This window comes from Akebia trifoliata, chromosome 14, assembly GCF_017979445.1.
Source record: "Akebia trifoliata isolate Shusen 1 chromosome 14, ASM1797944v1, whole genome shotgun sequence".
Classification (NCBI taxonomy): domain Eukaryota; kingdom Viridiplantae; phylum Streptophyta; class Magnoliopsida; order Ranunculales; family Lardizabalaceae; genus Akebia; species Akebia trifoliata.
This window is the reverse complement of record NC_141388.1, coordinates 9,879,998-9,902,445: the sequence shown is the minus strand read 5'-3', so window position 1 is coordinate 9,902,445 and position 22,448 is coordinate 9,879,998. Positions and strand designations below refer to the sequence as shown.

At 35.5% G+C, this 22,448-nt stretch overlaps 1 protein-coding gene and 1 pseudogene across 2 annotated transcripts; one reads left to right on the top strand and one right to left on the bottom strand.

The window, feature by feature from the left end:
- Positions 1 to 2,255: 2,255 nt before the first annotated feature.
- LOC147386128 (copper transporter 1 pseudogene) lies at positions 2,256 to 2,866 on the top strand (annotated as a pseudogene).
- Positions 2,867 to 4,268: 1,402 nt separating this feature from the next.
- On the bottom strand, positions 4,269 to 22,174 carry PAS1 (FKBP-type peptidyl-prolyl cis-trans isomerase family protein). Of its 2 annotated transcripts, XM_086422412.1 has the most exons (21): positions 21,996 to 22,174; positions 21,704 to 21,815; positions 21,477 to 21,561; positions 21,163 to 21,232; positions 19,665 to 19,762; positions 17,733 to 17,855; positions 16,581 to 16,613; positions 13,406 to 13,464; positions 10,587 to 10,671; positions 10,135 to 10,293; positions 9,540 to 9,597; positions 7,807 to 7,955; positions 7,207 to 7,304; positions 7,011 to 7,080; positions 6,665 to 6,724; positions 6,359 to 6,415; positions 5,834 to 5,902; positions 5,668 to 5,745; positions 5,095 to 5,196; positions 4,930 to 5,001; positions 4,269 to 4,839 (listed from the first exon to the last, which is right to left on the bottom strand). In XM_086422412.1, the coding sequence occupies exons 2-21, from the start codon at positions 21,781 to 21,783 to the stop codon at positions 4,576 to 4,578; spliced, it is 1,869 nt and encodes a 622-aa protein (XP_086278538.1). In that variant the 5' UTR covers positions 21,784 to 21,815; positions 21,996 to 22,174; the 3' UTR covers positions 4,269 to 4,575. The 2 variants fall into 2 exon arrangements, with proteins under 2 accessions (XP_086278538.1, XP_086278537.1); XM_086422411.1 differs by lacking the exon at positions 21,996 to 22,174 and having other exon boundaries at positions 21,704 to 21,989.
- Between the last annotated feature and the right edge of the window lie 274 nt (positions 22,175 to 22,448).

Below are 22,448 nucleotides of genomic sequence, written 5' to 3'. Positions count from 1 at the left end.
AGGGTGGCACTAAGGAATTCATTGCTTCATGGGGTTTCGAACACTTGACCTAACCGTCTTGAGGAGTTGCCCCTAGGCCAACCCCTAGGGGTTATTCTACCACATGCAGGTACACAACACCTAAAATTACACTATTTAAATAAAAATTTAAAATAATATTTGAAATCAAATGTTAAAAAAGTTGATCTTAAATACTATTTTTTTTTGTAACTTATGAGCAAACGCAAGGCTACTCAGTAGTATAATATAAAATGGGTCCCTATCCGTGGCCAACAGTTTGGCAAACATTTTGGCAAACACTTTTTCAAAACATGGGTTAGAGGTCTTGGAATGGGCTGATTTTTGGTGAGGATGATCTCTACAGTGAGGAGATCATCCTCACCAAAAATCAGCTCATTCCAAAACTTCTAGCCCCATTTTATGAGTTGAAAAATCGTGAACCGTCCATTTTTTGTAAACCATTTTTGATGAGGTTAGAAGTTTTGGAATGGGCTGATTTTTGGTGATGATGATCTCCTCACCATAGAGATCATCCTCACCAAAAATCAGCCCATTCCAAGACCTCTAACCCATGTTTTGAAAAATGTGTTTGCCAAAATGTTTGCCAAACTGTTGGCCATTGAACGCTACTCATATAAAATAAATTGGAGTTACAAGATGTCTTTTCCGCTAAAAGTCAGCCTGAATTACTAACCATGTAATTAGTGAATATTATTTCCATTGTAGGTAGGCTTGCAGCTCGCATGATCCATTAATTCAGTGATTGAAAGAGATGGCTAAAAATCATCGATTAAATTATAAACCTATAATTAAGTGGTGGACGACAAACCCAAGTAAGTTGCCAAACGGCAATGTAGGTGGATCAAACCTTGCTCGTCACGGAGTGTAGCATGTCTTTTCCTGGATAAAAAGGATCCTTGTACTAAGTAGAAAAATTTTCAAAGATTAAATGATTCCCTCTGTGCATTTTACCAATTTTCCTGAGGAGGGTTCATCAAAGCTTCTTTAACCATACAAATGAATAACCCAAATCAGTTATATTTACCATATGAAATCCATTAAAATATTCAGTCTGACTAGCCTTACTAAGTTAGTAAGGATTTCACCCTTGCTAAGGATCTTCGGGCTCACCTTGTGTTATCCAAGAACTTGATCCGATGCTTCAAGGTTGTACAGGTCAAAATTCTATAAATGTAAAAAAAAATCCAAAAATTATTATTTTTCACTGTTGAATATCAATATCAAGTTTTGGAGTTATGTCGAAGTTTGGTGGTCATTCATTTTCAAAATCTTAAATCAAGCTCAGAACAAATTGTTTTTTTATTTGCTTTTTCCTATTCGAGTTTTTTCGATTAAACTTAGAGGGATGTTGCGTTGGATTTTGCTAATATAGCAATCCATTTGAGCAAAAGTACCTTGGTAAGGTTTAAAATATTTAGTAAGGAAAATGTTTCTCTAAAAGGTTTTGGAGGGATCATTCAAATCACTTTGGTGGGTATGTATAATTTTATTCCAATGTTCAAATCAATTTATAGTTCAAAGATGTGCAATTTTCTCTGATCCAAACTTTTACCTCCATTGAAATGTGGACCATCACTTGATAGTTAAACATGTGAAGTACCCCCAAATCATAATGACAGCACTCACGAATCAAGTTAATTTTAGAGATGTAGATTCATTAAGTGTGGACCAATTGCATGGATCATGATGTTGAGTCCTGATGCCATGCCATCTAGCACTTCTATTAAGAAAACATGTGTAATTGAAATAAGAAAATGAATAGAAAAATAAACACATGCAAGATGTAATCAAACAAACAAACACAGAGATTTTACGTGGTTCCCTCAAGATTAAGGTACATCCACGAATCACACCGATTTCATCATGAAGAGAAAACTCGTAGTTAGTGACTACACCCTTTCACTAAAAACGAGAAATATAAATATCTTAGGAAACCTAATTAGGATTTTACATTATATTAGAAAACCTAATTAGGGTTTTACATAATATTAACTTGGTCAGCGTGGCTTGATTTAGTGTACCTCCTTGTTGACCAGTACTATCAGGCTCCACAAACCACAACAACTTCATGGATGGAGGTCAATAAAAGTCAATTTTCCCTAGTACCAATCACCACTTTTTAATAAAATAACACTATCTTCCTCGATAACAACAACGTCCTCTATTTCAAGTTTGTAACTATCTTAGAAGCTTTTAGTAGTCTAATTAGATGCCCACTTGACCATTCAGAATTCTCGAATTTTTACATCCGGCACTAATTCTACCCTCTTCTTCTAATAATTAAAAGCTTCGATCAATCCGAAAAAAAATTTCTCACCAAATTGCACTATAAACAAACCCTTCTTGTATCACTCCACAAGTAAACAATGGCAGATCCATCGATGATGATGATGCACTCGTCGTTCTATTGGGGCAAGGCCTACGAAATTCTGTTCTCAAAATGGCCGGGAAATCCAACAGGCATGTATATAGTGGCCTTGGTTTTCATCTTCGTGCTTGCCATGTTTATCGAACTTCTCTCCCACTACATCTTGATCAAACCTGATTCAAATTATGTCGCTGCGGGGTTTGTCCAGACGTTTGCGCACACTATTCGTGTTGCACTAGCTTACTTGGTCATGCTTGCTGTCATGTCCTTCAACGTTGGTGTCTTCATCGCTGCTGTTGGAGGACATGCTTTCGGATTCTTGATTTTCGGAAGTCAGGTTTTCAAGTGAAGTGCTACAGGATTTGGATTTCTTTATGGTGCCTGTATTAATCTTGATTGTTGTGTTAGAATAAAAAGACTAGATATGAATCACAATTTTAGAAATTTATTATTCAGTTCTGTGAGAATTTACTTAGAATTGAGATTTTATGTGCGGACTATATATGGGTGGTTTTAATTAATTTTGTTACTGGGTTGTGATTTTTTGGGTGACTCACTCTGTGATCATGAAACAATGTGTGGGACGAACCTGATTTCTTTGTCAGGTTTAAGAGTTAAATTATTCTAGTTGGGTTGGGTTGATTCTAGTATACTTCATTCAATTGGTTTATTTGTTCGTTTCTTAGGGTCCAATGGTTCGAATGATCTAAATCCAACTATGGGTGATGCTGGTTACGGTTTCAAGAAGTAGTTTTTGGGATCGATTCAATCGAAGTTGACTCCTCAATTCCAGTTTGTACCAAGAGAGTTTATCCTTTCCCTTCCATACTGTTCAAGTTTCGAACCAATTCAACATCACTTGATATTAATATTTTTCAAATCAAACCGATGATTGGATAAAAGAATTGTCCAATTGACCTGACTATGGTGGATTTACTTTACATTTATTAAATAATTTAAATATGTACTCTTTTCAATTAATTTCATCAGCCCAGTTCACTAATCATACCAATTTTATTGGAAGGAAAGGGCAATCCTGTAGTCATTGAGGTGTTTCAGAACACCCGCAGAGTCCGGCTAATAGAGTAGCATCATACGGAGAAGCTTTTAAGAGGCCGGTATATGGGCAACAAAACACGAGTTCCACGATGAGTTGAGCGATAGGCCTATAGGGAGTTTTGAGAGGCCTTAAAAAGCCTTTATCACCGACCATACTAGCCGTTTAGCTATAACAATGATAATGTAATTACGTGAGTATGTGTGTAGTTCCCCTACGGGTCGAGGGCTTCTAGTTCACCTGGGGGGGGGGGGACTTTGAAGAATCCTTCATTTTTTTTTCCTTTTGTAGATTCCATCACTACTCACTATATGTTATTATCACAATCACAAAATATCGTTTTTTATATAAAAAACACATAGAATTGCCAACATTAATTCAGGAATCAAGTTGGTTTGTGGATGACATGGGTGTCGCCTATGACCACTACTCATTATTTAGTCTCACTCCCCCTTCCACATCTCTGCTCGACTCCCAATGTATATTATCAGTTTGATTTCTCCAGACATCAAAGCTTTTTTCATGAACTATGCATCAAACTTGCTAAATTAGGTAGGTTTAGGTCGCTCGAACTATTCCAACCCTGTATTAGCAATCAAGCTGCTTAATAGCTTTCTTAGAAGAGCAGCTCAAGATTTAGAGCTACCATCACTGGCTGGCACACTAAATTGACCAACTCAGCCCAGAAAGACAAGGGCTAAGGCCTTGTTCATGAGATTGCACAGTAGGATCATACCCAGCTATATACAATCTAGACAGAGCATAAATTGCCCACTTTGAAAACTAAATATTTCAATTCAATATCATTTTTGCAAAAAATGATTTTGAAATCGAAAATATGTCCACCATTCATTTAATTATATCATTTTACGTCCATTATTTTGGTACAGGCCTCCAAAAATTCTTCCAGAATTTGAACTAGTAAAGTTATATTGCCTTCTCTAGCAACTACATCCCTACCAGTCTACATAAATATTTTACAATTTACACATTATTCTGCAGCCAGGGAAAGATTTTCAACTTATCCTGCAAAGACGATATTATAATTATTTTATTTAGAGGAGCTAAGTTTACTTGGGGCTGTGTCAAAGAGCCGAGATGGAGTTTCTGAATATGATACTAACTAATGTCACAAAATGGAACATCGATTTTGTAGCCCAAGAGCTGTGAAAAGTCTACTACGCCAAAATCGGGAGAATAAACCAGTACGAGGTGGTTCAGCTTCATGAATTTCTTCTACTTCATCTCCCTGTGAATCTGGCCCATCACCACTTTCATGGTTTTCATCTTCTGGTTTCGGGTTTTCATTCGAATCAGTTCCAACATTTGAAATTTCCCCAGGATTCTTGTCAAACAGTCCTTTAAATTGTCTCTTAGCCTTCCTCTCAACTTCCTGTTTCACACGTAAAAGGTGTTTGGAAACAATATTGTTTTCACTAATTTAAGTAAAAGCTATGATGTACATATCGATTTTCATCCCCACCTGTTCCTTTTGCCTGAGCTTGAGAAGAGCAGCTGTTGCATCAGGTTCTGAAGACTTGTCAATAGTTATCATCTAATAGCACCAAGAAAAGCAGTTCAGATAATATGGAAGGCGTCAGGTAATCAAAGATGGACAAAACATCAAATGATGTGGAGAAACTTGTACCTTGTTAAAATCACTCCTTGCTTCATCGAAATCTCCAGCTGACAAGTAGGCCATACCTCGGCGATAGAGAGCCTTCACGTGTACAGGATTCGAATCTAAGACCTGCATCACTCCATTGGAAATCTCTATCAGGACACAGTTTATGCCATAACTCATTGTCCTCATTGCCAAAGGTATTAACACAAGTATTCAAACTCATACAATAGGTGCTAGCCTCTGTGCATGCATGCCCAAACCAATGATTACTTGATAACTGCTTCTCATAAGAGGACTAATCCAAAATAAAACTTGGTAGTTGTAAGTGTTAATGTAATGAAATTGGTTTTTCAAGGATGGGAAGAAGAGATTATTGAACTTGGACCTAAGCGAGTAACCTTGGTCAATAGTTAACCTCAATTCCAATCCAAGAAGAGATCAACAATATGATTTTAAGTTCTGAACAGTGCAATGCCATTCAACTTCATTCCCAAATGTGGATTCACAGAAAAGGTAAATGAAGACCACCAGGAAATTTTATAAATTTCAAAATTTTTAGGTAAGGCAATCATTGATTTAATTGGTCTGGAAGCATACCTTGTTACATGCCTCTATGGATTTTTTGCATTCACCCATTTTCAGGAGGCAGGCAGCCACATTTAGGTGTAACGAATTCTGCAAGCATCCAAAAGAGAGGAGGATAAATCCTAGATAACCCATCTTATCGAAGTTCCTTTCAATCATGTTACAGAAGAACACTTACTCTGAAATTCAAAAAGATTTTCCCTTCCTCGTCATCTTGAGGATTAACGTGATTAAATTCTCGAAGCACCTGTTGAACAATAGTTATTTTCTATACAGTCAATAAAAAAGAGAGATCCCAAATCACAATCATCTTAAACTCAATTGGAGAAAATTTCTCCTTGATATCCCATGCAATTGGAAACCCTGTAAAAGGATATTGACTGAGTGTTGCCAATAAATTGACAGTTTCCATGTCCTCATACTTGCAAGACAATTCTCAGAGCCAATCCCCATGTCAGATATATATATATATTTTTATTCTTGAATACAACATGCAAAGTCAGACCACCGAATTAAGTGATGGGCTCAAAATCTAACTCTATGGGCTAGAGTGACAAATCAATGCGAGTTCTGCAGCTTAAATTATCCATATGATGAGACAACGTGGGCATATTTGAATACATGAAAAGTAGTATAACATAAAAAAGTTACTTCCAATTCATAAAACCTCTTCAAAATAGCATGGAAGAAATACAATACATGCCTTCTCATATTTCGCCTTAGCTAGTTCAAACTTTCCTTCTTTGAAAATCCTGTTTCCCTGAACATAAGAATTAAGCATCTGAAGATTAACCTCACAGCCCTTGCCCCAAAAAATATTCAAATTCTACATAAAGAATTACAGATGAACAAACAAGTTACATAAGTGACACAGAAGAATTTATTATGCTGAAAAGAGAGAAAAGAAAGCAGAAAAGAATAATCACAAGAGGAATAACTGTTTCTGAATTATGGTGAGTCCTAGGGAATGCATAAGAGGGGTGCAAAGTATAGGAAGCTGACTTCATACCGTGCTTTTTATTTTCTCCGCTTCTTCCATTATAGTTTCGAAATTTAAACCAGTCCAGTCCTGCAATATGGATGACATTCATAAGAGGTGTAGATTGGTAGAATGAAGTTTAGTTCTCGAATTATAACACCTAGGAATCTATGTGCATTTATCTCACCATATGAGCAGACTACAAGACCTTGCAGATACGAAATCAACTCTTAATGGGGGTAAACTATGAAGGTTACAGAATCAACCAGATCTCGAGCCACTATGGCTTAAGACTCGTATAGAGTTTCAGGAGTTCCAATATACAATCTTACCATGAAGAGAAATAAGATTGCTGAAAAGAAAGCCATTTGATTACCTTTGGCACCTCAAAACCAAGAAGCTCAATTTCCCATTGAATATGAGCACCTTCAGGAACATTAGCAGGCCTGATCTTGGAAAAATAAAAATCTAATCAGTTAACTAATGGTAAGTTCTTTATTTCATGTGGTCCTGGTCTATTTGCAATCTTGGGACAACAATATATATTTAAAAAGGTGATTTGGAAATATAACCTTGCAAACTTGTCATACGCATAATCTGGTGGGCATGTCACAAGAGCTATCTCTCCAGGTAGCATCAGACGCACACACATTTCAAGTCCCTCAGGCACCTATCACACAAAAATTCCATCTTACAATTGTAACCTTTTATGCACAGGAGTTGATAACCAGCTGAGTATAACAGACAAGTTAGGCATTCTATAGTCTATACCATGATTTAACATAATTGAAATATATTATCTACACATGTCAAATTCAAACACATTATAATTAATTTGTAACTAATCTACTTAGTTAATAAAAAAGCAATTGCTTTTGAGAAACAGACGGAAGATATGAATAGGGGGAAGCATGTGAGCAACTCTCAAGGCAGCTGGGGACGATGCAACAGAGCTGTAATTGGTTCAAAATGTGTGCCATGTAAGCCATCTAGGTTACATAGACAAATTTGTTCCTCTCTAATACTACAACGAAGATACATGCACAAATATAGCCAATCGGGGAATTTCAATTTCAGAAGACCCAGGTGCACTAGCCCTAGACCTTCCCTATTATTGGAAAATCAAGCAATCTAGAGCAGCAAAGAAAGAAGATGAAGCATGAAAAACTCACAAGCCCTTCTCCTGAACCGAACTCCAGAGGCTGACCATTGTTATCAATTCTTGTATCATAGAACACCGTCCTTTCTTCATTAAGAATCATTGCCTTGTAATGTATGCGCAACAGACTGTCGTGAAGAGGGCAATCCATAGGAAATTCACCTAATCATTCCAAGAAATAAGAGTATAAAATGTCAAATTTATTAATGTGAGACTTCTAATACCCAACCACTAGAAACTTCATATACACGTCTCTGAATAGATAAGCAGGAAATGATCAGAGGTCAAGTAAAACCCATACATACTTTCATAACATACTTAACTTCATCTAACATATCCTCTTAGATAATACATTGTTGAAAAATTAACAACCCTATTGTGATTCAACTGAAATTAGGCATGTCATTGGCCTACCAGGTCAAAGTGTTAAATTACTCGGTTAGGACTACCCGCAACTTGGGCAAAGCTTTTGCGTGAGTTGGTAAAACTCAATTCACTCATGTTAACAACTTGGCCAATCCTCGGCATAGTATTGAGAAGGGAACACAGCGACCAAAGTGATACTCATCCAATTCACAAAATCAGCTCACCCAAGTCCAATCTTTTTTAGCTAGGTGAAGGTGAGCTGATTCTAAAATCAAGAATGAGATAACACGCAAGATAGGTTTTCCTATTTTCCGGTTTTGGCCTACATGATACATGTTTAGGGTATTTTTTCTCCATCCGTACTGTACAAAAGCTTATTATGGGCAGTTGTGAAATTTTAAATATTAGTATAGACAGTACTTAGTGTATATAGGACATAACCCTTCTTCTGCACCTTCTTACACTTCCTTCTCTTTACTAATTTCTGCAAAATATCAGAGCTTCCAGGCTAGATAATTTTGACTGCTTACCAACTTGGGAAGGCGCAAGAGACTTATGTTCATCATTCGAGGATCTATCTAGGGGGGCCATATTCACTGTCGTCCACCCATGCCAACACTGGTCTAGTAAGCCATACACATAACAAATCAAATGTGGTATGCTTTGAGTCACTCGCTCTATCAAGATCTATGATTAGTTTGTTGATTGGAGTTCATTTGGTCATTCATTTTTCAATTCTTATGGGTCTTTCAAAACGTCTAAACACAAAAGCACGGTTTTTTCTGTTGGTTTTACTCCTCCCAACCAGTTTCTCCCTTTCCATTTTATGTATAGGATAGTTTTTACCCCAACAAAAATATGGTGCTTATCACACTAATTCACACACTGAACTCATTTTTTAATGAACAAACACGGGATAGCATGTGAAAAACTGAAAATAAAGATGGTGTATATACTGCCAAAAGTTTGATCATAACACAAGACTCGCGGACTTAAATGACATCCATCTTCCACTCCTGTGAGTGGTAGAGAGGCTCTGACCACCTTGCCACCACCAGATCGAACCATCCAGCCTTCTTCCCGGAGTCACCTCATTCAAATGACAGAGACCAACTCAAGGAGTTGATTCCTAGTGCTGATTAAGTTTTGCAGCTTCCATAGGAACAAAGAAAGATTTTAATTACTTTGTGAGGTAGTTTATCAAAAGCAAGTAGTATCCTGCAAGCATAATGCTACCTACTGCCACGAACTCCATCCTATCTTTCCTATGGTATTTTAAAACAGTCAATGAAAGTTAAGAGTAAAAAGAGCTAGATATTAGGAGGTTGTGATAAATAAATTTAGATTAATAATAACACTGTTGAAGTCCATCTTTGATACCTCTTCCATCATGAATACGGCGTTTTATGAGACGGCCATCACCAAGCATGTCTCGCACCTGTCAATATGTAGGCTGAATTTAGAGAGAGAAAAGAAAAATCCCGACTAATATAATTAACTGCCAGAGAAGAGATGGACATCAAAGAGTGAAAGAAATAACAATTATTTTTGTGGATAGAGATGGATGAGTGAACTACACACAAAATTTCAAATCCTGACAAAAAAAGTTTTGTTCAAGGAAAAAAAACATTTAAACCATATAACTTGGATATCAACCAGAAAAGAAAACCAGATGAGTTTCACCCAAAGCAGAGAATAACTTCATTTTAAAATTGATAAAATATAACATTCTGAATGGAATTAATATATCGAACATCATTCAAGAGATAATCTCAATCAGATAGTTAACTGTCTTCCCTCTTTTATTTTTTATTTTTCTTTAGGCATAAGTTGAGGGATTTCTTCCATTGTTTAATAGTACAAGAATTCAAAGATAGGTGGAAACACAAAGTCAACCGCAAAACAATGTCAATATAAAAGCAGATGCATTAGCAGGAAGGAACAGTAATTCTGATTCACTTGAAATTAAGCATACCTGAATAAAGTGGACCAATTCCACTTCAAACTGAACTTCCTCTAAACCTTCAACTACCGGCATGAAAGGGGACTGAGTTAAGTAATGATTGCTAACATATACCACAGCCTTCTCTTTACGTGTCATTGTTCCTATTCCCATCTCAAGACCTTTAGGTACCTAAACTAAATAAAAGCAATAACAAACATCATAATGAAGGAAAGGAAACTAGTATTTAATAAAGCATCACCCAAAAGAACTTTTCTAATCAGCTGCGTAATTTCAACCTCGCCAAACCACATATACAAGGAAATCAAGCTGTTATGGAACTGCCAACTGAGTTGCCAAGTAACTTATTTGAAGTCCACAGAGCCTAACAAAGCTCAGGGACCCAGTAAGAACTAGATGCAGTAGACTCAGAATATCAGATAAAACACATTAATTAAAGTACAGAACAGCATATATCCACAAACCTCAGATTTTCCAAAGGTAAAGAAAAATGGCTCGCCTTGTGTATGTGACAGAATCAATTTTCCATCACCTGTCTTTGCAGAAATCCTGAAAAAAAAAGAGGATATATTTTGAGGGGCATTTACAAATGCAGATATGAATACAAAATTCAAACATACATCGATTTTTGGATATATGACAGAATATTTGGATAAGAACCACCACAACCAAGGATTTATAGGGGTATCGATCCGGAGTCAGTTGTGGTCTGAGCAGAGTCAAACTTGTCAAGTCTGTTACAGCTTATAGCAATATACAAGCAAGCTTGATTTATGCTTTTCATTATTATCTTCTTTTCTTCTAATTATCAAGAAAAGACAAAATAAAATGTCTAATTAGGTCCTCAACATATCTCGGATTTCCCAATTCAAGAGAACTCTCACGCTTGCCAAGTGAAGTCAATGGAATTACAGGATGAATCCCATAATCCAAATATCAGCAGTGCCAATTACTCGACACCCCACAGCAGCAAGGACTCCTGAGGCATAAGCTGAATTATGTAATTCTATCAAAATCAAAATTAATTGAAACGAATGGAATACTTTTTTATAGTGTTGCAATATATTATGGGGGATGACCACACTTAATATAGTAAGGCATGGAATAAGTATTGTATTTTCCTTCAGGGGAAAAGAGACTTGAGAAGAGGAAAAATAACCTTTGGGCTTTAAAAACATAATTTTGGCTAGTTTTTATCTTGGGGAAATGTGATCTTTAGGATCCCTATGTCCACGTAGTTCTTCTTTCAAAATTTTCAACATGTGTGTCTACTTTCCTCTATGATTTTACTGTTCACTTCAAGATCCAGGTTTTATTTTCACTTTTTTTTTTAGAAGTAAAAATTAATGTGTTTTTTATTGTTTATTGCATACTGCCATACTCTTCTATATTTCAATCTTATACATGTTTTAGAAGCCTTAGTTTTATTTTGAATATCTTCTTCGGTTTCCCATTCAAAAGAATTTCGGACACAGAAATATCAATGTGCTTAGCCCAGGTTTTATATTCACATTTTTTTTCTGATAAGTGAAAAAATTATTTTCACTGACTGGTAAAATGTTGTAGAACAGGAAAATAATTAACATGATTTGTTTGTTTATAGCATACTCTTCTATTTTTCAATCTTATACATGTTTTAGAAAGTCTTTTCTTTTTATTTTGAACATCTTCAGTTTTTCTAGCTTGGCCTTGTGGCCCAAGGATCAGCAATGTTGTTGGTTCTACTAGGCTTGTATTCCAATTTCCAAGGCTAGGTCAAACTCAGCTGTGAACTATTGCCAACGAGCCTGTTTTGGGGGGGGGAGGTCAACTTCTTTTGGGTAAGGTCATTAAAAAGGATTCTGGACACAGAAATATTCAATGAGCTTAGATTAGTTTCAAGTGTGATTGAATTGGTACATAGGGAAATAACAATACAATGGGTTGTGGGACAGTGGTTATCATTAGATAATGGGATGGAGAAAGATATATTCTTAACAGGAAAATGTTTTCTACTCTGACAAAATATTATTTATGACTTTTTTAATGTTCCTTATTTAAAAACCATAAAACAAAAGTGATGTGACTCTGATTCCAGGTGACTCCATAGGCTTCCCTCCCAAATAAGAAAGTAATTAATGGGGGGAAATACTAGATTATAATGCCACATTCTTGGACGTGACTGAATTCCAGGTGACTCCAAAGGCTTCCCTCCCAAATCAGAAAGCTATTAATATTTGGGGGGGGGGGGGGGGGGGGGGGGGGGGGTGGTGCTTAGAATTGGAGTGTCTGTTCATATGACCCATCCATTAAAAAGGAAAGAAAGAGAGCAAACCATCTAAGTCATTGGTCAACAATAGTGAGTTTCACTAACTGTATCTTGTACTAAATAGTCTAGAAATAAACTTGTCAACTTGAAACATCTCTATTACAGTAGTTATGAAGGGGGGGAGAACATTTAAAAACTTATTTCCACAGCAAAACATGGTGTGGAAGGGTGGTTCATCAGTTCTCAACCAAATTTAGCCTGCACTAACCCTCTGTTCGTGAACCAACTTAGGACCAATGCTATACATTCGCCTCAAAACTGAACATCTCATTCTCACTTGTTCTGAAGCTGGACAATGATAATGCAGACAATAACGTGGATGATTTTGGCAACGAGGAGGTAAAATATGAAGTAGAAGTAATCTCACGTTATTTGTGTGGGTAATCTAGGAATAAAGTTCCACGTTTTGGTGAATATTTGAGATGCCTCCCTGCATTTTCAAACCCCAAGGTTAAAGATGAAGGGTTTGGGGGGAAAGAGTTTTTACAAGATGGTGAAGATGGGGGTATTTCCATCATTTTCTGCTAGTCTTTACAGAAGACTACGGTCAAGAGGGTATGTCATAAATTTGAAAACGAGGGAGTAACTCAAATATTCACCAAAACCCAGAGGAGACTGTCTAAATTACCTTATTTGTATTGAAACAATTTACAAATTATTTCTAAGAGTACTAGCTTGAGTTCTTCTCTTAAGTGCTCTGAATATTATTTTCAATTCCTTGTTTACTTTAAAAATTCTAGAGGAAATTATCTAGCACAAAATTCAAAAGCAAAAGTGTAGACTGATAATTGGGAGAAAAAAATGTTTGTAAATCAGTGTTCGCTTATGATAACCCCAACTTAATCCAATCAAAATTTTACAAAAATGGAGAAAAACTATAACTTTTCATCCAGGAGAACAAATATCTAAATCAGTCCAGTGGTAAATTGTATTTGCAGCACAATTTGAATACAAAAGGATAAAGTAAGCATTTACCAAGCTTTTACTTCGTAAGGCTCCCTTGGGGATTCCCATCCGTCCCCTTCATTTATTACCTATCCAAATGTGTGCAAGAATGATTATGCTATAATTTGTCACACAAATATAATTCAAGTTATAGAAACATAAGGAACTTAAACTAAATTTGCATCTATCTAACTACAAAACTAATTTGTGAACTCATTTGCCAATTGGTTCCTTGGTTTCACATACATGTATTTTCCTGCTCAATTTCTTTTGATTCTTTCCAAATTCGTTTTGGAAAATAAATTATACATGACAGTAATACCCCACTAGTACTATAAAATAAGAGGACACATCAATGCCCTTTATTGTTGAATTTGAGAAAATGAATAGGGACACATTCCGAAGTTTTGTTTCAAGCTATGTGAAAATGATAAGGACGTGTATCTTGGACCCCAAAAACAAACACGAGGTGTAAAATGCCATGTGAGTAGAGACATACTCCCTAATTGAGTTACAAGCAATGTTATCAAACCGCATTTGCTATTGTATGAAATCATCATATGCATGTGCAGAGAAGTGATCACACAATATCATATGTGGGCAAATATCAAGAAAATCTATTTTAAAAAATGAAAAAAAAAAAATATATATATATATATATATAGGGAACGGATCAAGGGACATATGTAAAAACAATGTAACATTAATAAATTTTCAAAATATGGGTAGAAGTTTCGGATTGAGCTGATTTTTTGTGAGGATGATCTCTATGATGGGAAGATCATCCGAAAAAGAAATCAGTCCAATCTGAAACTTCTAACCCCATTAAAAGTGATTTAGAATGTGTGGACTGCCGATTTTTTGCCAATTTTTGTCAATAATTTGTAAATCACTTTTGATGGAATTAGAAGTTTCAGATTGAGCTGATTTTTTGTGAGGATGATCTTCTCATCATAGTGACCATCCTCACAAAAAATCAGCTCAATCCAAAACCTCTAACCCATATTTTGAAAAACCATTGTTTTTACATATGTCCCATGAACCGCCCCCATATATATATAGCATATTCCATCAGACAAGAAATCTTCAAGAAGCCTGAAACTTGGACATATGTGTACATGTATATAATAGTTCAGTTATATATAAATAATAAAAAAAGGATAAAAATACTTGATCAATAAAAGAAAATTTTCACCCTATATATTTATCCAATAAAATATAGATAAAATTATATGCACAGAGACTATGTAGTTAACAACTTAATTAATTCATCTACGGAGGATGGATTGCACAATTCATCATTTAGAAATCATAAAAAATGAGTAACATTACCATACATATGAGGATGTGTGATGGAACATGTCCCCAAGCATATCCTATTCAAAACGTGATTTGGCAACAAAAAAAAAAAAAAAAAAAAACCTAAAAGCCGAGCGTAATTGGAATATAGATATCAATTAAGGGGAAAATGAATGGGTCACCATGACCATGATCCATTAAGCACTATCTTTTTGCGAGCATGAACTCCACATCAAGATTGAGGAGCGCATTCCGGCGGGAATCTCCATACCCATGATTTCAAACCATTGATCTCGGCTCTCGTGCACTGGATTCAAACAGGCACAGAGGTAGTGTTCAGGTTATGTAAAATAAGATTAGCAAAGTGAAGGCTTGCATCTGATGCCGACCACACAATGGTTTGTTCAACAATAATACATTAATTCCCCTTGTGACCGAAATATCATGAAGATCTACCCAATGGTAGGCTAGTAGCCAAGAGAAACAAAGGTCACGATGCGAAAAATCATCATCATCATCTAAACCTTATCCCAATTATTGGGGTCAGCAACTTGAATCTTATTCAATCATTTAACCCTATCTTCAGTCAAATGGTAGGATAATCTGGAAATTCTTACCACTTGCTATTCGTTGGGGACTTTGGAAAGAGAGGAGGATATTTTACAGTAAAGAGAGCTGAAAGTAAAAGATCATAAGTCTCAAAGCACTCCTTTTCTGGTTCAAGTTATGTAAGGAATTTCGAAGTATTTTTTAGGACTTGAGACTTTTGATGGAACAGTGATATCATAAGTGTTTTGTTGGCTTTTCAGATGTTTTATGATTATTTTTGTGATGTAACTCCAGATAGGGTGATCTTCTATTCTTCTTGACCACTCAGTATTATATTTCCCTTTTTTCCTTTGAATAAAACACTTCAAAGTAATATTTTCAATCGAGGCATATTCCTTCATATATTTTCTTACTACCTCCATACATGTTCAACCTTCCTCTTGTCCTTTTAGATCCCTCGACTTGCCCCAAAGCACCCCTCAATGTTGATGTTATTAATCTTCTGTGTACATGTCCAAATCATCCCGACATATTTTCCTTTATTTTATCTCCTATGGAGAGCCATTCCTTCATTTCCTAGAATATACTCATTTTTTACTATACATTTTCTAGTCTTACAATTCATCCATCTCAACGTTGGCATCTCTTCTACACTCATTCCATGACGATATGCTGTTCGATAACACAACATTCAACTCCCTAAAGCATGACTGGCCTTATTGTTGTCTGGTAAAATCTGTCCTTCACTTTGATAATAACATTTTTTTTGCTTATTGTGGGTATCCCCACCCTTCGGGTGAGACTAATCCCACGGTCACACGCACCGCCCCTTGGGAAATCCTACGTGCAACTGGTTGAGTTGAGGGTCAACCAGACACTGGAGGGTGGCCCTAAGGAATTCATTGCTTTGTGAGGTTTTGAACACTTGAACTACCCTTCTTGGGAAGCTTATCAAGGCTCGGCTTGCCACTAAGCAAGCCCCTTGGGGTTTACTTTGATACTTACATGCCAATCACATAACACTCCAGAAGTACTCCTCCACTTTTTCCAACTAGCACTGACTCTATAAGTCACAAGAAAAAATTTATTTTTTCTATTTTAGTAAGGCAAGCACAGATATGATTTTAGTGTTTTTTTCTCTTTTTTTCATATAAGAATTTAGTTTGCAGATTAATACTAGAAACATTTTTTTACCTAAAAATTCAAAATTCACACTACTTGTAAACATGGGAATTTAGTTTCCATTTTCAATTGCAAGCACTTGGGGCTTTCCCCATAATTACTAGAAACAGAACTATCCACATGTTCAAAAAGAAGTGAAGGCTATTATGTAATAGGTCATCATAGTTTGCAATACCTTCTTCACAACTCCCAAATCCTCACTGATGACCTGAAAAACAATAGAAGAAACAAGTTCAGAACTACAGAAGGAGCTAGATGCATCACAAGAGCTAAGCCCTAACATGGAAGTAAACATCAGTTCGCATACAATTTCCATCTCAATACCAGATTTGGGGACAATTCTAGATGTCAAAAAGAATACAACTTTTTTTTTCAGGGGGCGAGGGGATTACGTATGAATTTATTCATAATAAAATTCTAAGAGGAGCTCAAGATGACCTACCTGCTACAGAAAAGGGACAAGAAAAAGAAAGAACAAAAGACAACCACCGAATAATAGGACCCAAGCCCATCCTTAAACTATCTCATTACACCTAAGTTCCCATTTGATGATAAATTAACATACAGTTAATGATAAATTAATGAAAAATACACTTTTATTCTTTGTACCAAAAGAACCGCTCCATGCTGCATTGAGGATCCTTAACCACAAGTGAACTATATTATATTTACAACCATGCCATTGGTGACACAATCTCAAATTACTGCAGTTGAAACATAGGCAAATCTTTTTTTTTTTTTTTTATGGATAACCTAGGCACAGCTTCATTTTAAATTTCATGGATTTTAAAGGCAGTTCTTCCACTGGCATGACATCAAACATTTATATGTTCATCTGAAGGGTCCACTTTTGTGGACAAGCTCAACATAATACCAAAAAAATTGCATCCAGATTGTACAAAAATAGTAATTCAAGGGAGAAATTAGTCTAGTGAGGAAACCCCTAGAACCACCCTATGGATATCATGCACGAGATTGGACGCAAATGGTTACATAATAATAAGAAGAGCTATATCATTCGATCACTTATTAATTCAACTGGATTATATTATGCAAATGCCAATCATAGTTCTGAGTAACAAAATTTATCTGAGGTCATTCACGTCTCAGCTTCCTCACTAGTGTGACCAAAGGTTCCAAGAAGGGGAAAAGTAGTACCCTTTACATAAAATAGTCAAACCTCATAAACCTTGAATAAATCTCAATGAACAGTCAGAGCTACAACTTCTCAAGAAAACCACGAGTAATGTTCCTCAAAAATGCCATTAAGAAGTACATGTGCAAGATTCAGTCTCATTCACATCTCAGAATTAAACAGTATTATTACCTTGACTTTACAGAAATCTATCAGCTCAATCTCAAAATGAAGTTCGTCATGTTTGGGGAAGCTCTCTGAAACTGCAACTGGACAATCCACCTCACCGTAATGTAGCTCAGGTTTCATCTTGAACTGAAACAAGAACGAAAGCACAAAATTTGAAATGGGTCAAAAGAAATATACAGTATCAACTAGGAAATCAAACAAGCAACTAATTGCTACTAATGAAGCACGAACTAGCACAGTTAGTAATAACCGTATTTATCTTGATGGAAAATTTTCATATTGACACAACTAAATGGAACCAAAAACCGAACTCCAAACAAGAAACATTGTACGAACAGCATTGATTGACAGTGTAAACATGACAATCAATATTAGAGTCAGAAATGGATGAGATGTCCAACACATACTTCTATGGTAGTGGGCACACATTAAAATGTAAACGCAACTCCATGATTTAAGTTCTGTTTTCAACATTATCAACAGCTTCACAAATCTGTTTACCACATTAGGGAAGGTCTATCTTACATTGTTCAGATTCGAGAATCAAAACCAAGAGAAAATCCTAGGTCAAGATTAAACTTTAAACAGTAAAATCAAAGAGCCCATACTATTGCGAAAATATTCAGAGGCAGATAGAAATGTTAGCATGGCTTTTAAAACACCAAGTCAGGAAGAGAAGGGCAAAGCTGAATAAGTTGGGTGGATTACGTATACAGCGCACTCTAAATATATCCAGCAGAAATGTTTGATACATTACATATTGAAAAGCACAAAATATTGCACCAGTGTTTAACATTTTTTTCAATACGTACCAGTGACCATGACATAGGCATGAAATGTAATTTATCAAAGAAATGGGAACCCAAGGAAGCCTACAAGTACTATCACTCATCAACACCACAGTGGGCTAAGTAGTGCAACAAACACATATTGAGACACCACATCATACACCAGTGTTGAAAAAACTAATGGTTAATTATTTTAACAAGTGTCCATTTAATTCAACACTTATGCATGCACCTAAGGGTGAATATGCACATGCATGATGGTATAAGTCAGTTTTGGTAAGTACCAAAGAGGACAAGAATTTGACCAAAGGAATCGAAGCGGATTCGCAAGGAGTAGGATTCAAATGGTCGGATCATAGGAATCACAACCCATCATATACTGGCAATGTTTTGTACAAACAAAGTGCAGATAATGATGAATCATTTGCATGTCAATCCCGATAAGAACTTCAGAGACATAGTGCTAAACTCAACTATTTTCTGAGAAAAATGAAACTTAGAATCATCTATGATCAATTCTTCATCAAAGCAAACAAGTGTCCACCTCTTATCAACAATGTCAATTCTCAATCTTCCAAATGACGTGCAGGGGCATACATTCATTGCCACCCACATTAGGTAATGTTAGGCAATTCCTAAAAACACCCACCAATGTTGCTTTTTAGCTGTTTAAAGTTCAATAAAAATAAAGGCTACAAAGGAGCCATCTTGTCAAATGAAAATGTACCCCATGCTTCAAGTCAAATTATATAATTTGGGATAATCGTTAAATCTCTCCTAGATTGTATTCAAATCAAAAGATTAAAATATAAATCAAGGGATGTTTATCATAAGAGGTTCAAATTGTTTAGGTTAAAGATTTAATTTGATAGGATTTTCATGAAAATGTATCCAGCAATTGAAAAAATATAAATATATATTGTCTTAACTGAACTAGGCTAAGTTAATTCCATTCAGAAAAGCAAATTGATCAAGAAGAAAATACAGTTGCAGGTATAATTTTGCAATGGTAAGAGCAAAAAATATGCAACAAGACTCCAACAAGAATTCTTAGCTTCAATGATGTTGTTCACTTTTTTAACTATCCAATAGAGGTACAGTAAAATATAATGCATAATCATTCTAGGCAACGTTGGGGGGCAGATACCATTGCTACTTCTCCCTTCAACATGGAGGGAATCCCTTCCAACAATCCCAGTATCATCTTGCTTTTTCCCAGGACATGTCTTCGTGGATTTCCTTTTCCTGTTACATAAGGTAAATGTCCAAACAATCCTATTAGATCCTTATATTAGAATAAGTGGTCTTCATACATGTGTGAAAGGGGGAAGTGATTACATTTAATTCTTAACAACTGAAAAACAAATCTATTAACAAGCTGTGATCCAGGCCTTTTACAAGGACTATAATAGAAGATGAGGTATACTCTAAAATTCAATTGATAAGATTGGAAAACCGTGCAGAACATGAGATGAAAGAAAATGTATACATACATATATATAGCATTTAAGGGGTAACAAGATGGCCAAAGTCTTTTTGTAAATCACTTTTGGAGACTATCCTCACCAAAAATCAACCCATTTTGAAACTTCTAACCCCATCAAAAGTGGTTTACAAATTAACACTAGAAATTGACGGTCCAGGATTCTTCAACTTGTAAATTGGGGCTAGAAGTTTTAGAATGAGATGATTTTTTTTTTCTTTTCTTGTGACGATGATCTCCTCACCATAGAGATCATCCCCGCAAAAAATCAGCTCATTCTGAAACCTCTAGCCCATATAAGACAAAAAGTTTTGAAGATTTCAAAGATATAAAGATTCAGGCCTTTTGCCACGCAGAACATATATGATTCCTTGGCCACCTACCCTTCCAATGAAATGAATGTAAAATATTTCAAAGATGAAAAAACTTTCTTTCTTCTTTTTTTTTTTTTTTTCTTTTTTTGATTAGTATAAAATACAAATACTTTCTTTCTATTGATCATAAACCAAACTAACCTAGGCAAATCAATGAATTAATTCAGTTATTCCTTTCTATTCTTAATTACTATTCAAACCCCAATTTCCTTTTTAATTAGTTATAGAAGAATTTCCAAATTGATAAACCCAATGGATGAATCTAACATCCCAAGGGAATAACACTAGTTCTAGTTTGTGTTGGCTCCATTTCTAGTCTCATCAACTAGTGTTACATTATCTACGAATAGCATACACCTAGGGACTTGAGAGCTCATTTTTCTCATCACCATTTGTTCCCACAACTCTCTCATCCACGCTCTCAATTATGTCCTTTTCCACCTACAAAAGGACATTGCTTTTGCAAATTGCAAATAAAGATATATTAAGATTCATGATAGTGTAATGGCTCTTCAAAGCCCATGCAGATAGTTGCTTGTTTGGCAACAAACTAAGTCTTTTGCTCGAGGTATTGACTTTATCTCAATTTTTCTCCAACATATACTAAATTAACTCCAGCAATTTTTCATACACTTTACCTCAATTCCTTATTGTTCAAGAAAAGTAAAAGAATGCAATATATCAACCAAACCCAATTAGAAGTTATCATGCCATAAAAAACCATGATATGAAAATTTATCCAATGAAGATATATATACCCATTAAGTACTTGAAAACAGTAAAAATACCTCCAAGTTCTGATCTTGTTGACTCAACAATAACACCATCTAGCGTTCGAATCGTGCAATGATATATAACCTGCAAATTGTACAACCCCAATTTCAAAATTATTACCGAAAATTCTCTTTAATACTCGACCAGCTTACATACATATAAAAAACCAACATTTTTCACATACTGAACATCAAACCAAGAGGTTTATAAGCATTAGGTGGCAATGGGATCACCCAAAATTCTAAAACAACTTAACTCAATTGTGCAATTCTCATCAAAAGTGGATTTTCTTGAAAATCTAACAACTGAAAAAATGGAGGAAATGTACCTGATCACCATCTACAGGTTTCACAGAACCGCCTCCTGGCCTCATCTCAGCTTTCATCAAACTTCCGGGCACGATTTTCTTTCTCCTGATTATCAAGGGCACAGAAATAAAATAGCTAAATGTTCCCAATTAACAGAAATAGTTCTCAGTGAAGTTAAGATAGCGATTGAAAGAACGAAAGCAACCAATTTCAGCTCAAATTGCGTAACAAAAGAAAAAAAATCTACCTCTTCTCTTTCTCTTCATCGCTTGGAGTTTTCTTCTTTTGGGGGACAAATTCTTGCTCTGGATCTTCACTCATTACCATTTCTCCAGACACCAAATTAGACTTCACAGAGCCTAATTTACAGTTGAGGAAAAAAAAATCAGAGATTTAAGAATACAGGTTAAAATGTGTCTATGAATGAGAAACCTAATATCCTAAAATCATCGATGGAGCTTAAAGTTTTACGAACTCAATTGGGTTCGTAACAGAAGATTCAATTTAGAGAGGAGTCGAGTCAAGGAAGAAAAATAAACCTAATGTTGCACACGACGGCCGGATGCTTTGAGCTAGTGATGCTGTGATGGACCCCCAAAGTCGTTGATTCCAATGTGATTTCAATTTTCAAGGTTTCAGGGAAATTTTCCTAACGCACCCTAATACAGATTTTTCTTGTTAAATTCCCCCTAATTTTTTAGAAATTCTTTCGTTAGTATTGCCTTTTTCCTAACTATTCTAATAAGATTAGTCACACTCTCCAGAAAATTTATTATTATTTCTTATAAAAATAAAAAATTCTAACTAGTAAATGAAATTTCATCCTTCTATTTACTTCTGTGCGAAAAAAAAAATTAAATGAAAATTTATTTTATAAATGTTTCAGGAGATTTAAAAGGAAATGAAAGTTAAAAGTGCCAACTTGACTAAGTTGGTAAGGCTCATCAAGTGTTGATGCCATGACTTAGGCTCAAAACCTAATTTTACCCCTA

Coding starts and splice junctions, on each gene's coding strand:
- PAS1 (XM_086422412.1), bottom strand. CDS start 21,783: ATGGTAATGAGTGAAGATCCAGAGCAAGAATTTGTCCCCCAAAAGAAG. Junction 19,763..21,162: donor AACAAGATCAGAACTTGGAG/GTATTTTTACTG, acceptor CTTATGTAACAG/GAAAAGGAAATCCACGAAGA. Junction 16,614..17,732: donor TAGATTTCTGTAAAGTCAAG/GTAATAATACTG, acceptor ATTGTTTTTCAG/GTCATCAGTGAGGATTTGGG.